At 40.8% G+C, this 14,580-nt stretch overlaps 4 protein-coding genes across 4 annotated transcripts; 2 read left to right on the forward strand and 2 right to left on the reverse strand.

The window, feature by feature from the left end:
- Positions 1-127: 127 nt before the first annotated feature.
- On the reverse strand, positions 128-1,861 carry LOC6733186 (transmembrane protein 164). Its single transcript, XM_016167470.3, has 4 exons — positions 1,532-1,861; positions 1,279-1,471; positions 1,122-1,222; positions 128-975 (listed from the first exon to the last, which is right to left on the reverse strand). The coding sequence occupies exons 1-4, from the start codon at positions 1,859-1,861 to the stop codon at positions 601-603; spliced, it is 999 nt and encodes a 332-aa protein (XP_016026070.1). The 3' UTR covers positions 128-600.
- A 4,255-nt stretch (positions 1,862-6,116) lies between these two features.
- LOC6733187 (tubulin-specific chaperone E) lies at positions 6,117-8,542 on the forward strand. The gene is made up of 5 exons (XM_002080227.4): positions 6,117-6,505; positions 6,574-7,046; positions 7,102-7,525; positions 7,585-7,867; positions 7,928-8,542. Exons 1-5 carry the CDS (start codon positions 6,410-6,412, stop codon positions 8,221-8,223), a joined length of 1,572 nt encoding a protein of 523 aa, XP_002080263.1. The 5' UTR covers positions 6,117-6,409; the 3' UTR covers positions 8,224-8,542.
- Positions 8,543-10,807: 2,265 nt separating this feature from the next.
- On the forward strand, positions 10,808-11,185 carry LOC27206148. The gene has a single exon (XM_039291555.2). The coding sequence runs from the start codon at positions 10,972-10,974 to the stop codon at positions 11,122-11,124; it is 153 nt and encodes a 50-aa protein (XP_039147489.1). The 5' UTR covers positions 10,808-10,971; the 3' UTR covers positions 11,125-11,185.
- A 2,492-nt stretch (positions 11,186-13,677) lies between these two features.
- On the reverse strand, positions 13,678-13,941 carry LOC27208035. The gene has a single exon (XM_016183657.3). The coding sequence runs from the start codon at positions 13,903-13,905 to the stop codon at positions 13,759-13,761; it is 147 nt and encodes a 48-aa protein (XP_016026075.1). The 5' UTR covers positions 13,906-13,941; the 3' UTR covers positions 13,678-13,758.
- Between the last annotated feature and the right edge of the window lie 639 nt (positions 13,942-14,580).

Here is a 14,580-nt window from a genome sequence, read left to right on the forward strand (position 1 = left end):
ACATTGAACAGCTGAGTCAGCGCAGCGCTGCCCGCTGCACGGAATGAGCACCTGTTCGACTTCGGCGCGGGACAGGAAACTGCCCCAATTCCCATGAATCCCCATGTCCAACCAAAGCCAGGTCTCAGCCGTTTCGACTATTTATTATTTATTTTAAGATTCGGCAACAGCTGCAGATAAACGGGTCACAGTTCACTTGGACAGTGCTGCCAGACCGAACACAGACCTTTTGAGTTGCCCGTCCCTTGGCGCTCGATTTGATTTTTGAATTTATCTGTTGATCGCTATAGGCTTACAATTTAAGACACGTACACTATTATTAATCATTGAAGTGGTGTAACTTTTGATTTTTCTTCAAAGTAAGAATTAACTCGATAACTCTTGAGTGGTGTTTGTTTTGTTTAGAAGTATAACCTCGATGAGCATGAAAATTAGCCTTATTTGTTATTATCTACACGTCTTTGTTAAATACATTCACCTCTCTCAGATCTCACAAAATCCTTCATATTTTAGTATGATCGGGCAATGCGGCTATCTGCAAAACGTGGACCGCAGCCGTAGTGGCTCGTGAATTGACAGGCATAATAGACGCAGTAAGTACTAGTCGATCTTGGTTGTTGGCATGGTGTACTCCGCTGTAAGGGACGCCATTTCGCCCGCGTCATGCGGGTGTCCATCGTCCACCGCTTCCTGGTTGCTATATCGGTGTCGCAAGTTCGCCTCCTCCTGCATGGCATAGTCACCTTGAGTTAATTGGTGATACTGGGCGGCCTCGCTCCTCGTCTCCGGCATACTTCCCGCTCCGTTCAGGCCGCTACTGCTCCAATTCCGGCGTCCGAACAGCACCACCGTGCCCTTGCTCAGCAGCGGACAGAGCAGTGTTTGGTGGCAACACGCAAATATCCGGTAATTTGATCCCTGGAACGGATCTGACATCGCCGCACAGAGCATGTGGTCCAGATTGATACCAGTAAACTGCAAAGAAGGGAAGGTTTTAGTGACAGGAGACGTTTTGGATATATTGTAAATAATGAATGAGCATAGATGTAAAACATTTTTGCTCGAAAGTAATAAAGAGGTTTTGCTAAATGTGCAAAGTTACTTTGTTCAAGGCCACTTACAATCGAGAGCGGAGAGAGCAGAGCGAAGTGATAAAACAGCATGAAGGCGGTACCTATATGGGACCAGTGGAACTCGCTGAGGTCCTCGACAGTGTACGCTCCTGAAAGAGAAAACAAGAGTACTTTCCCGACCAAATAGATGGCGTCTCCTAGTTACCGCTTCGGATAATGTAAATCGGTATTATATAGAGCAGTGCATGCTGGATCCAATAGGTGGCCTGCTCGAAGGGATATGTCCGGCCCTCCACCTCGGGGAAAAGAAAAGCCAGAAATGGGCCGTTCAGATTGCTCATCTGTATACGAAAGAGCGCTGTCGTCGTCTTCGTCGGCTTGGCGGCCAAAAGATAAATCTGTAAGTATTCCATGTATTTTTAATTGTTCTACGACAATCCACATGACAAATTGTTAACCTGCAGACAGGACTGGACATGACATGGATTCAAGGCGAAAATCATTGACTGTCCGGAGAGTTTGAAGCCCATCTCAATGCCAAAGATCATTGACAAGGCTATAAGCAGAAACAGTCTTGTAGGACTGTGTGGCTTCTGTATCTCGTTCGGCGGCGGAAGTTTAATCGGCGCTAGGCGTTGCCAGGAGCGGTGCATTATAAAGATGAAGAGGGCGGACAGTAGTATCGTCTCCAACCAGCGACGTCGATCTGTCATGTAGTTGATGCATTCTGGTCCCGTTGTCCTCGGAATCTCATCGGATATTCCGCCGACTGCCCAGTCCCATCCCATTTTAAGGCTGTGATGTGAAGCGTCTAGGGTAGTGAGATAACCACTTCTGAAAAAACACCATTGTTAGTATTTTGAGCCGTGCCATGTTTGGTAAGTAAGTAACGTACGAATCCAAATCGAACCCTGTTCTGAGGATTTCATAAAAAATTTACAAGATTTACAACTAAATAACTCTTCTTTCGGAAAGGAAGTTACACACAAGTAGTTGTATTGCATTACAAACAGAGTTAAATTAAAACATCGCTTTTAAAATAAAGTCCCAATTCTTATTGTTGTTGGTATATCGATAGGAAATGGAAGAAATATAAATAACATTCAGCATCCGAAGACCTTCGCGCTTATACGGACATGCGGACGGACACAACGTTAACAAGAGAAATAACCATCAAAAAATAGTTCAACATTTTCGAAAAGTGTGGGAGCGACTGTTTATGCAACTTGTGGCGTTTAGGGGGCGTGACAGTCTTCTTATCTGTTGCTATTCTGCTTGCGTAATCTTAACTTTCTACTAGGCAGTTTCTCGTTTCTCGACGTTTTACGGAATGGGCATGACCAGATTGGCTAGTGATCAAGAATATATATACGTTATAGGGCCGGAATAGCTTTCTACTACGAGTAACTGGATGGTGGGGAAGCTGTCCTCGAAGTAGACTCCACGCCTAGAACAATGCCAGGGATGTTTTCAAAACATTGGTTACTAGGAGATTGCCGCATTGCAGCGTGTGCAATATCAGGTGCTAAGTTTACAAACACGGCCTGCAGGCATAGATCTCAAAGAATATGAATTCATGTCAGCGTTGACATTTGTCGCAGCTGTCCATTGGCCACTTGCCAAGGGCCAAAACCAAAAACCTCAAAGCGGAAAGCCGAAGGCCAATGTGCGGGCCCATTGCAATGTTAGCCAGCGACGTACATATTTAAAGGGCGCTTTTGGGCGTGTTTCCCGCAAGGTGGCTATGAATAATGCCAGATCAGGCCACAAATTAAACCAATACGGTGGTTCAGCTGCAGGCCTATAAGCGGAAACCTAGCATGGGACGGACGTACAGCCGCAGTCATTGTTATTTTCATTGTCAAGAACACGAAAGCTTTTAGGGGAAAAACAGACTAAGGTACCGGGGTTATAAAACCCTTTTATAGTCATTTGGATCCATATTTGTAACCCATCCACAAGCTTCGTATCTATCATAGTTATAGCTAACTTGAATGTGCTGACAAATATAGAACGGTAGGATATTGTTGATTAGATTAAATAACTCACAAAAATCGTTAAGTAATCAGGTTTAACCAACGACGGCGTACATATGCACATTTATAGCTTTTCTAAATATACGTACATGCTGACATTGGAAAACCATTAGGGAAATATTCAACAATCTTTTCGACAGTGCTACATATGTACATATGCAGTTACTAAACTTCGGCAAAAAATCAAAGAAAAAAAGACCGTTCGCGCCGACACGATTTTCGATTTTTCCATCCGTTACCTATAAGTCTTCCGCCTGAAACTGCCACGTGTTCTGGTCCGAAGCTCCGTGAGATACCCCTAGATTCACCGATGAATTTTTCACGCTATAAAGCAAATCCCGCGGATATCGCACATGCTTTATTCCTTTTTTATGTTTAATTACATATTGAGTGCATGTCTGCATTAAGCATGCAATTCGCTGGGCGAAAAGAAGAAGGGTGGCGAAAAAAACGCGACGTTCTCACTGAGCGACTGTCTGCAAGCGACTGGGACTTAGCGCGGCTGGCGCACATTGTCCTTGGTCGAGCTTTCACTTTCTTCCTCTCGGCGCACGCGCTCTCGCCCATTTGCTCTTTGCTAAATTGGGCGCCAAAAATGAATGTACCGGCTGCATTGGGTCGACGAGGGAGGCAAAGTTTGATATTCATACGCCGAGCACTTGTATGTATATGAAAATGTGTACATACATCTGCGGATGTGGATTTCCACTGCAACCGCCCGTCGTCAATCGCAAATTGGATTAGCAGTGGGCGACGGTTGGGGGGCGCCTGACCCAGAAAAGATGATAATGCGGTGCCGGCAAGAAAATATACTTGTTAAACTTACAATCATATATACACATATATCTTTGACAGAAACACCCTGACTATCTTTTTATCTCTGATTATCTTTTGCTTTTTTTTCAAAAATTAGCTCACTAAAATCCACTCTTTTTCAGTATATACGAATGATATTACCGTGCTCTACAAGAAGGCAAACCCAACTGCAATTAACAGTAATTGGCGCAGCCATTCAGCAGCATTGCAAAACTGCAGGAAGAGCAAACCAAAAAAGTCGATTTGAACAATTTTAAACTGGCTGCATCAGTAATATAAAATGCTTCATAAGAATGCACCTGAGTTTTCAATGATAGAATAGAATGTAATGGTAGATAGAATGTAAATGATAGAATGATGCGTTTTCGACCGTATAAAGTGTTCTCGTTCAGGATCTCTGGCCAAGTCGACCTAGCCGTACGGAAATATCCGTATGAACGTGGAGATCTCAGGAACTAAACAAGCTAGAATGTTAAGAATAAGCATGCTGAGACGCAGTTACTGATATAGCCACGCCCACAATCCGCCAAAAACTGTCTCGTCCACACTTTTAAAATTCAATTTCTATCGATATGCCAAAATATGTTTAAATTTCTCGTCAGCAATACTAGCTGAGTACCTTGTATCTGATAGTAACTCGACTATAGCGATCCCTCTTGTTTTTATTTAGTTTCGCACTGGCCGGTTTTGCATTATCCGCCACTTTTTTGGTGAAGACAAATCATACCGAATAGATTTTCAGATTCTAATTGGGAATAAGTTAGAATTAATGTAATAGCAATCTAATAGTAAAATTTACTGGAGTAAATGAATGTACATAAGTATGATTGCGAAAAATTAACAACGCTGATCAAATATAATTCTGCTGTAAAATGCACAAGTGCAGAATAAACATTTGCAGGACACTATATGAAGTCCAAAAACACACCACATATATATGTAGAGACTCATGGCTCCATCACTCAGATCTTATTTGGAAACACTGATTTCAAATTAACTTTCCCCTTTATGTGTCCCAATATGAAAGATTCGAAATTTACATTACATTTAAGATGGCGTTGATGTACTTTTAGGCATGTTGCGTAGTCTGAATTAGAGAATTTCTCGAAAACGGCTAAACCTATTTTGATCAAATATTTACCACAATTAACAGCTACGAACGGGCGTTAATGGTAAACACAATTACAAGCCGTTAGCATAGTATAATATATAAATTTGAAAATGTTTGGTTTGTATGTATAGGCAGCACTATCGAAATTACTATCGTAAATGTCAGCAATGTACATTTAGTCATGTTGGGTACAGTCTGACGCGGGCTGCTATCGAATCTCAATATTTTTTCTAAAAATCTTAAAATTAGAGAATATCTCGAAAACGGCTAAACCTATTTTGATAAAATACTTACCACAATAAACAGCTAGTGATAAACACATTTACAAGCCGTTAGCTTACTACAATATATAAATTTGAAAATGTTTGGTTTGTATGTATAGGCAGCACTATCGAAATTACTATCGTAAATGTCAGCACTTCTATGTAGAAAATGCAATCTCCTCGAAAATCCCAATCAAATAATAATCTCAAAAAAGGTCATTTAAAGTTCAACACTTTTTATGTAACTCGCATTTTAAAACACGATCTTCAAATTGGGAATTGATTTTTGTTTCCTATTTTATATATATTTTCATGCATATTTTAAGCTTCAGTCGTATATAAATAGACCTTTCAAAATAATGAATAACTATATTAATAATAAAGGCCCCAAGAAACAACAAATTCACAATTCCTCAATCAATCGCTGCGAACTCACATGCTCGCAAAGTTGTTCTATAATGCCATCAAATTTTTTATTTTTAAAGTCTTGCTGAGATTGTTTTTAGCACATTTCATTTAGGTAGATTCAATCTTTTGCATTTTTCAAAAAAGTCAAATAGAAAATTACAGGAAAATAAAAGTTTTGGGTCATGAAATCGGATTTATCAGCAACTTTGACATATTTATTTGTTATTAATGCCTTATATTACGTAGGTAGGCTTGATATAATCGCTTGATTTGAAAAGTACATAAACCTGGTAATAATTTAAGGTATCATTTTTTAAAAATGCCAAACAAGATACAAATTTTTACGTTACGTTGTTACGTTACGAAACCTTACGTTTTGCTCATTTAACGCCCTTTGAAGTGTGACCAGTCCGCGTAATGAATAGGTATTTCATTGATATCCTCTTACAACCACATTTGGCTAAACACTAAATATAAATAAAAGTTTTTGACTTTGAATTTAGGCTTCAGGACCTACGCAAAGCCTTATTTCCTCTTCATCAAAGCTGTAATGTTGATGTAAACCCCGGAGAAATCGTTTGCAACTATATCCGAACACATTCTGGGAGCAGCTGCGAATAGGCAGACACAAAGGCGTGAACGAGTGTGTAACAGCCGTGTATATTTGTGTGGGCGCCGAGGAAACCACAAACAGCCACAGCGATGGTGGGAATTATCGATGAGGTGCAGCTGTTTTATCCCCTAGGAACCCGCATCAAAATTGGAGACAACTACGGCACAGTGCGTTATGTGGGAGAGGTAAGCCGTTGGCTGGTTTGGTTTCCGCATGCATAAGACTTAATCCCAACCTGCTATCCGTATTTCAGGTGAGCGGCCATATGGGTACCTGGCTAGGAATCGAATGGGATGACGGACTACGTGGCAAACACAACGGCATCGTGGACGGCAAGCGCTACTTTCAGACGCAGACACCCACGGGAGGCAGCTTCATCCGACCGGGAAAGGTAGGGCCGTGTGCCACCCTGGAGGACGCTGCCCGGGAGCGGTACCTAAACTACGACTCGAGCAACGTCGACGAGTCTCTTATCCGGGAAGCTCAGGCCAGCCTGCAGGCATCGCTTTTTGAAGTCGTGGGCATGGACAAGATCGCTCGCAAGCAAAGCAAGTTCGAGCAGCTGGAGGAGGTGAGTGTAGACCAGACGCCGGTAAACGCTGCCGGGTACCTGAAGGAGTTGACACACCTCACCACGTTGAACGTCAGCCATACCTTAATCTGGAATTGGGAGATCGTGGCCAGCATAGCGCAACAGCTACCCTCCTTAACCAACCTGAACCTGAGGTAAGTGAAAAGCCATGCCCTGATGTGTGCCACATTAATGTGCCAAACCTTTCAGCTCCAACCGATTGGTCCTGCCCACGTCATCCCAAATCACGGAGCTTGAGCCCTCATTTCGGCACCTTAAGCGCATCAACCTTCGCAGCTGTGGCTTTTCCGACTGGAAGGATGTAATGCACACAGCGCTTCTCTGGCCAAATATTTTGTCACTGGGCTTACAGGAGAATTCACTCGGCCAGCTAGCAGAAGTCGATCGAACAAAAATATTTAAGCAGCTACATGAACTCGACTTACACCGCACGAACATTATGGATTTTGACCAGGTGGCAAAGTTGGGCAACCTCACGACTTTGCGCCTATTGAATATCATGGAAAATGGAATCGAGGAGATAAAACTTCCCGACTGTGATTCACAAGAAAAGCTTAATATGTTTGTCTCGCTGGAGCAGCTGAACCTGCTTCACAATCCCATTTGGAATGAGGTAGGGCAGCGTTATTCTTCGGTACTAAAAAATTTACTGTCATATTGTTATCCTCGCAGGCTGATGCGTTTAACGAGCTGGACAAGCTACCACAGCTGAAACGCCTGAGTAAGACTCCGCACTTAAAATCAAACTTTGATGAAATGTTCTCCAAGGCTGTAGCTAGCATAGCCAGCCTGCAGTTCATTAATAAAGCCGAGGTGACAGCGGAACAGAGACGTGGAGCCGAGTACGATATTTGGAAAAAGTATGCTCTAGATTGGATGCAGGCGACGCAAGGTGGGACGGACTCCTTACGGGAGTTTTGCCGAAGACATCGCACCTACCCACTGCTGGTTAAAAGTAAGCTACTTTCTGCGTTGGGTATTCAAATATTATTAAAATATATGTATGTGTTTACAGAGTATGGTTCCCCGGCAGACTTTGTACCGCGTAGTCAAGCGAAGCAATCGAATTTGATTAATGTTTCCATAAGGCATCAGCTGACGGGTGAGACCTGGGAGAAAAAAGTCCCGCGAATGATTACTGTGCAGACGCTGCAGGGATTGGTTATGAAGCGATTCCGGTTAAGCGGTGACGTCCCACAGCTTTGCTACGTTGATGCGTTGCATCCGGATCTTGTGGTACCATTGGATAACAATGCTAAAACACTGGACTTTTATTCTGTACAGGAGCATGATACAGTTTTGGTTCAATAGCTGCCAGTATAATAGCATGGACTTTGCCCCATTCTCCGTATTCAGATGTATTACAGTTTTGGACAAATGAAAATCAAAAATTCCTGTTCGATTTTACTTCTGTCTCCCTCTGTTTTAAATTGCAAATGTTATGTTAAGGTACTAATAAGTTCAAAATTTCACTAAGCAATTCCACTCAGATATTTATACTGTTTTGCTTTTCAAAAAAGAAAACACGCTATTTAACCAGAGAATTAAAAAAGCTTTTTGCTGATATTGTGGGACATAACGATGTTATCAGCTGTATTAAAGTTGAAGTAAATGTGTTTTTCAAATATTTTTAAGATACCATAGACGATTGGATTGGAAATCAACAAAAATGCCCACCAACGGCCATTGTAAGATCGACAAGCTAAGCTACGGATCCTTGTCAAGAACATATATGTTTTGATATCCAAAAGGGGGCAGTTGATAGCTCTCCTACTTGTTGAGCAACAGGTAGCTAGTTTTCTCTGGTCTTATTACTTTTCTCTAGATTCTATAATCTAAAATAATATGTGAAGAATACAAATTCAACAGCGATTATCAGTTTCCAAAAAGATGTGCCCTAATGTAATAAATCGCTAAAATTTGCATAATTCGGCTCCAGCAACTGTCGCCTGGTATTATCATTAATGGAGTCGGACTTAATTGTTGACAAAGTTAAAGTTGCTTATAAAACAGAAGGAACCGCCCCCACGAAAAAGTCAGGCATGTTTACGACTTGCAGACAATACATTATTAATGAGTGTGTCGGCGCGTGGACTGCGTGAAATATCTGCCCGGATGGGGAAAGGTGCTCCGTACGTCGCTTCCTTGCGTTACATGACGCACTTGGCAAGTGCACTTAAACGAATACAACAAGAGAGAAAGCTATAGTCGACTACCAGATACCCGTTACTCAGCTAGTGCGAGAAAGTTCGATTTTCTTTTTGGCACAGCTATGGAAATTGGCAAGAAAAATAATAAACTGAACACAAATGAAAAAGTGTGGACGTGGGAGTTTTGGTCGGTATCTTTGAGAGATAAAGATTGATAAGTACAAATTACAAAATAATCTCTCATAACCCTAAAGGTTTTAATTGGTGACGAAATTAAAAAATAAGGCGTGTTCGTAAACCAAGATTTCAAAATATGTCTTATGAATATGTCTTATGAAAAGACAATTTTCTGCGCGATAAATCGCCCTCTATCCGGGAGTTCAAATATTTTTTTTAATCTGTGTTGGCCCGCTAAAGGCTTTTCAAAATTTGTCTCTCTTTAACTTTTTCAGTCTGCTCTCATGTTCTTCTTTAACAAGCAAAAAACCGAGAACGAATTCATCTCAAAAAAAAAAAAAACGGATATTGAGATCGCTTTCTTTCCGAAAGCTAGAGCGTTTAAAACTATTTGTGTGCAGCTTTAACTTTGCCATTGAGCCAAAGTGCGCTCTTACTTTGCTCATCGTAGCGCAGCTGCTTATCATGACAATAGCATTGTAGAGAAGAGGATACACACAATAATAACAATTTTTTTAACTAACCAATATAATCGATTACTGAAGAAGGCATTCCCGGCCCTGATATATGGCCGGAATATGCCGAAATATGGCGATACCCTTTAATTTAAATATTCTTGCAATTAGGCAAGTAAGAAACTACGGTAATTTTACACGTTACTTTTGAATGTAAATGGGCATGTTAGATTCGTTGGAAAGTAGCACAAGTTGTTTTCCTGATGCTGATACTCCCACTCTTTTTCCATAGAAATGTTTTATTTTTATTATAATACACTTTTTGGCAATTTCTATCGGTAACGTTTTTTTTTGCATGCCCAATCTAACTGCTAATCGCAAGTATTTGGCAAGAAAAATTATATAATTAAATAAAATTTAAATAAAGCTCAACAGTTTTAGTCGGTTTAAAATAGTTGAGCTTTATTTTATTTCTTTCCATTTTCCTTCGATGTGTCAAAAAAAATGTCGGAATTTCTCGGTCGCACTCCCACTATAGGTACTGCATAGTCGACAATCACGACTATATTTAAAAAATTGTTTTAAAAATGTTCTATGCTCTATTATCAGAGAAAATAATAAAATAAAAGAAACAATCAAATAAATGATAATAGGTAAAATAATATATTTTTATAATAATTGGAAAGTCAAATAATAAAATAATAAAAACATTTTTCGAATGTTGCATCACTAGAATCTGCATTCCTAATATCAACTTTAATGAAACTAATATAAATGGGATTAATACTACAACATAAAAAATGATGATATGTTAATGTAATAATAACTCGTCTGACAAAAGCACCAAATGTATGTTACAACAAAAAGCGGCAGAGAATTGAACAGCTCCATATGGATTAAAACTCAAATTAGTTGCCAAATTAGATTTATTTAATATCCGCCAAGTTCTTATTTGTGGCCACAGTCGTGAATTCGAAATGACAAATCCAATTTCGATGTCTAATTTTCCTCTTACACAACCGTCATCAATGGTAATTTAATTCCGATGAGTTTAAAATGTGTCAATTACATATGGGAAATTACGTTTTGTGCTCAATTGTGCATTGAAGGCCCACAAGGTTCCACTGCCCATGGGCTTGTTAGCTGTGCAAATGTTTTTTTCTGCGATTCAGGTCAAACACTTGACCAGGTCGCATCTGGTCAAATAGATCTCGAGCAAAGCGAGCACCTATAAATTAGCGATCAATGCGACCACTTGCGAACTTTAACTCGCAATCATGGATATCTCAGTGCTGTGGCTCTACCTGGTCCTTGTGTCCGGCCTGATCATCTTCTTGGTGCCCACTGTAGAGTCCACCTTGCTTCTGTGGGCCTGCTTATACCGGCTGGAGATCTGTCCCTTTAAGACCACCACCACTAAATCATCATAATGAAAATACTATATTTAACTCCCGACTATTTCAACGGTCAATAAAAAGAAAATCAAAAATATTTTAAACATTCTAAATCATTTTCGTCGGAGTCCGCTGTTTTCACAAGCAAAGCAATTCCTGACCCCAAAAAGATACATCATCATCAGAAAACCAAATCCTGTCCTCTGTCTATCCCATCCCCTTTGCGCTATGCTTGGCCGGTTGAGTAAGTAAGAGCCAAAGTTATCAGGCAAGTGTGAAGTTTGTCATTAGTTGCTGGCACTAATTAGGTGTAAAGCTCGTTCGGCGGCTTTTATTTTTGCGGCTGTCAGTACGTGTCCTGGTTTGGCAATTCCCAAGTGAAACTTCCGCTTAGATCACGTCGTTTCGGGTCATTTAAGCGGGCTTCCGTGGAAGTATTCCTGTCTCGCAGTGTGCGGTCGGATTCAATGTATTGACTTCGTTATATCTCAATTAGTCAAAGAGAACTCAGGCAAACTTCACGCTCCTGTTATTACCTGTTCAGAGAAATTAAGTTGTAGACTTGAGAAAAAAACGAAAAAAATATTTAATTTAATATACCTGTTTAAAGAGCGAAATAAGATACACATTTTGCAGCTCTTACAAACACGTATGTACTTAGTTGGCACTGACAATAATAATAACTCAAAGATTGCAGCAAGTTTTTTTTTATTACATTGTAGATCATTACAGTGCAGAGCTATCATGACTTCATAATAATATAAAATTACCGCTCTCATATTAATTATTTATCAATTTTAGCCAAGGATATACCATCAGTCTAGAATGTAAAAAAACAGAGTCACGACACAGACTATTAAGTTACCTAAGTTAAAGGTATCATAAAAGTCGTCAAATCAGAGTGTAAAACGGTTTAAATTTAAATATTATTATTTTCCAGAACTGACATAAAAGTGTTGAGTAATTCAGGCCTAGTATTTAACGGGCGAAATCTGTTCTGCCGCTAAGAAAGTAGCCGCTGAAAATGAAAGCCCTTCTGTGTAAATACCCCTATTTTTACGAGTTAATCCAAAATATGTTGGCGATTTGCATTCGCAACACTTATTGTTTGACATTCGATTCCTAACAATTCAGTCACCACTCATTGTGGCAGTGCAGAATTAAATTTACAAAACGTTAAGCATCCCAGGCCATTTCCTTATTACCAAAAAAGGAGCCAAAAAGGTACTGACTTTTCATAGCAGAGTAATGGAATCCACATTCACATTTTGATTGTCTTTGAGTTAGCATTTAATTAGAACCGAGCCAGGCATTACAAAATGCATTCAACCATGCTGGAGAAACAATGCTTATGCGAATTCGCAGGTGGGCAAAATAATATTCGGTCATACGAACTCAACTCAACGAACGCACAAAGGATAACATTTTTGGGCTAAACAGAAATGGAATTCGAACCACAGGCCAGGCCGCAAAGCGAATTTCCTGGAAAGAGAAAGCAAAACAGGGTTCAAAATTGGCATCTGGCGGCTAAGCGGCTAAATACCAAATGGCCAATAAAAGCGACGCTAAGTTAAAGCTGTGGGCCATTATAAATTGTTAAAGCGTGGCAACCAAAATATCCGAGACAGTATTATTCCCTTCGGGTTGGACAGACGGGCACATGACCAGGTCGACTCGGCTAATGTTTCTGATCCAGAATATATATACTTTATAGAGTATACAGATTCGTATTAAGCGAATCATACGAGTAACGGGAATAGTTATGATATCATATCTCTTGAAGGCCTTCGGTTAAAAGTGCGGATTTTCTTTGCTTAACAAGTTTGCCTGCACTTAAATTAACTTTCACTTGCCGTTTGATGTCCCATCACAAACGACGTTCCCTTTCGGTGTTCCAAGTTCACGGGGGATAAACGCATTCCGTTTTCCAATTTCGGGGTGACAATAGAAGCAAATCGATGTAAAGTCAACTTTAAGTGTTTGAAAAGGTGTAAAAATCGAAGTGTGTGCGGCTCGCTTAGAGGCGCCACAATGTTGCAAGCTGTCGTCGCCAAGTCGTGTCAAAGTTTCCGCCGCCCTTTCCAAACGACTTTTTGCCTGTGTCGCCGCCAGCCAGTGGCAGCCTGGGGCGGGATGGTAAACTTCGGGACGAACTTACACGTGTTCAAGCACAGGAGAACGGGCAGCGGATGCGGGGGAGGGTGCTCCACTCGCCCTCGGAGTCGTATTAGACTGCCCCGGTTGGTAATTCAAATTTACCGAGTGCAAACAGCAGGGAGATTGCAATTAATTAAATATCACTCATACGTCAGGTAGTCCAGCATGTTCGACTGGGAGTGTGGGCAGCCCGTAAGATGGCCGAAATATCGCGTGGAACACGTAGGCTCACTGTTCGAATGCGTAATGGGATTAAAGGTGCCACGTGGGCGATTTCCAATGGAGGAAAGACATTTTAAACAGTAATCCACAATTGATTGAGTTTCGAGAGACGAGATTGACCTTGACTAAGTCAGTTAAAGCTCAATAAAATGAGTACGACAAACATGTCCTTTTTGTCAAGGAAGTTGAAAACTCTTTCTCTTATTTCGGTCTTGAGTAAATATATTTTTTAATGCATAATCGTATTTATTGGGCGTGGGAAGGGGCAACAAAAGCAAAAAAATCACTCTATCATCCAGATGAGGTGGTGTTGAACGGACAGAGGGGTGACTTCAACAGGCACGCAAGCAGGATGAAGCAACCATCTGCGGTGGGAGACAGGAAGGCCATGAGAATGGCCAAGACCACCAGGTAAAAACACACCGTTGTGGCAATCATCTTCGCTGATCTCGGCTACGAACTCAAGGGTCGGGAGATGGCCTTCCTCCTTTTATACCGGTCCCGATGAAGCTCGATGAGGTCGTAATGCAGCTGTCAAATAGTAAACACATATAAGTTGTTGATCTTTACCTGATCAATGTTTTCCATACCAAATTGTACATATTTGTAACGCTGTTCTTGATTAAACTTCTTACATAAGTATTGAGATGTCGATTTTCATTGACTTCTATTGAGTGCATTATATAGTCTGGTTGCTCTTAAATTTTATGCAGAGTTGTAGCTCTTAAGCTCTACGAACTAGCACCTGACCAAGGGCACTTCCAACCATAAAAGAAGCAGAACATCGAGTGCTGGCAAAAACAAGGCTGAGGCATCTCTTTAAGATTCCGTCTTACTTTGGCTATTTTGAAAGGGTTCCGACAGCCATCGCACCCTGCCAGGTGTACTAAACATAAGTCAAAATAGCTTCTATAAATAAAAGAAATTATAAGCAGAGGCCACGCGTGCACTCACAAATTATTCGTGGCAAATGAATGGATATAAGGAGCGTACTCATGAATGAAATTTAGCTAGCAGCGCCAGCAACAGATGGGTGCCAAAATGAAGGGGAAGGGAATTGGCAGAGCATCATCATCATCATCAGTGATTGCCTTCATCTGGTGGACAGCACAT

This window comes from Drosophila simulans, chromosome 2R (genome assembly GCF_016746395.2).
Source record: "Drosophila simulans strain w501 chromosome 2R, Prin_Dsim_3.1, whole genome shotgun sequence".
NCBI classification, from domain to species: Eukaryota; Metazoa; Arthropoda; class Insecta; order Diptera; family Drosophilidae; genus Drosophila; species Drosophila simulans.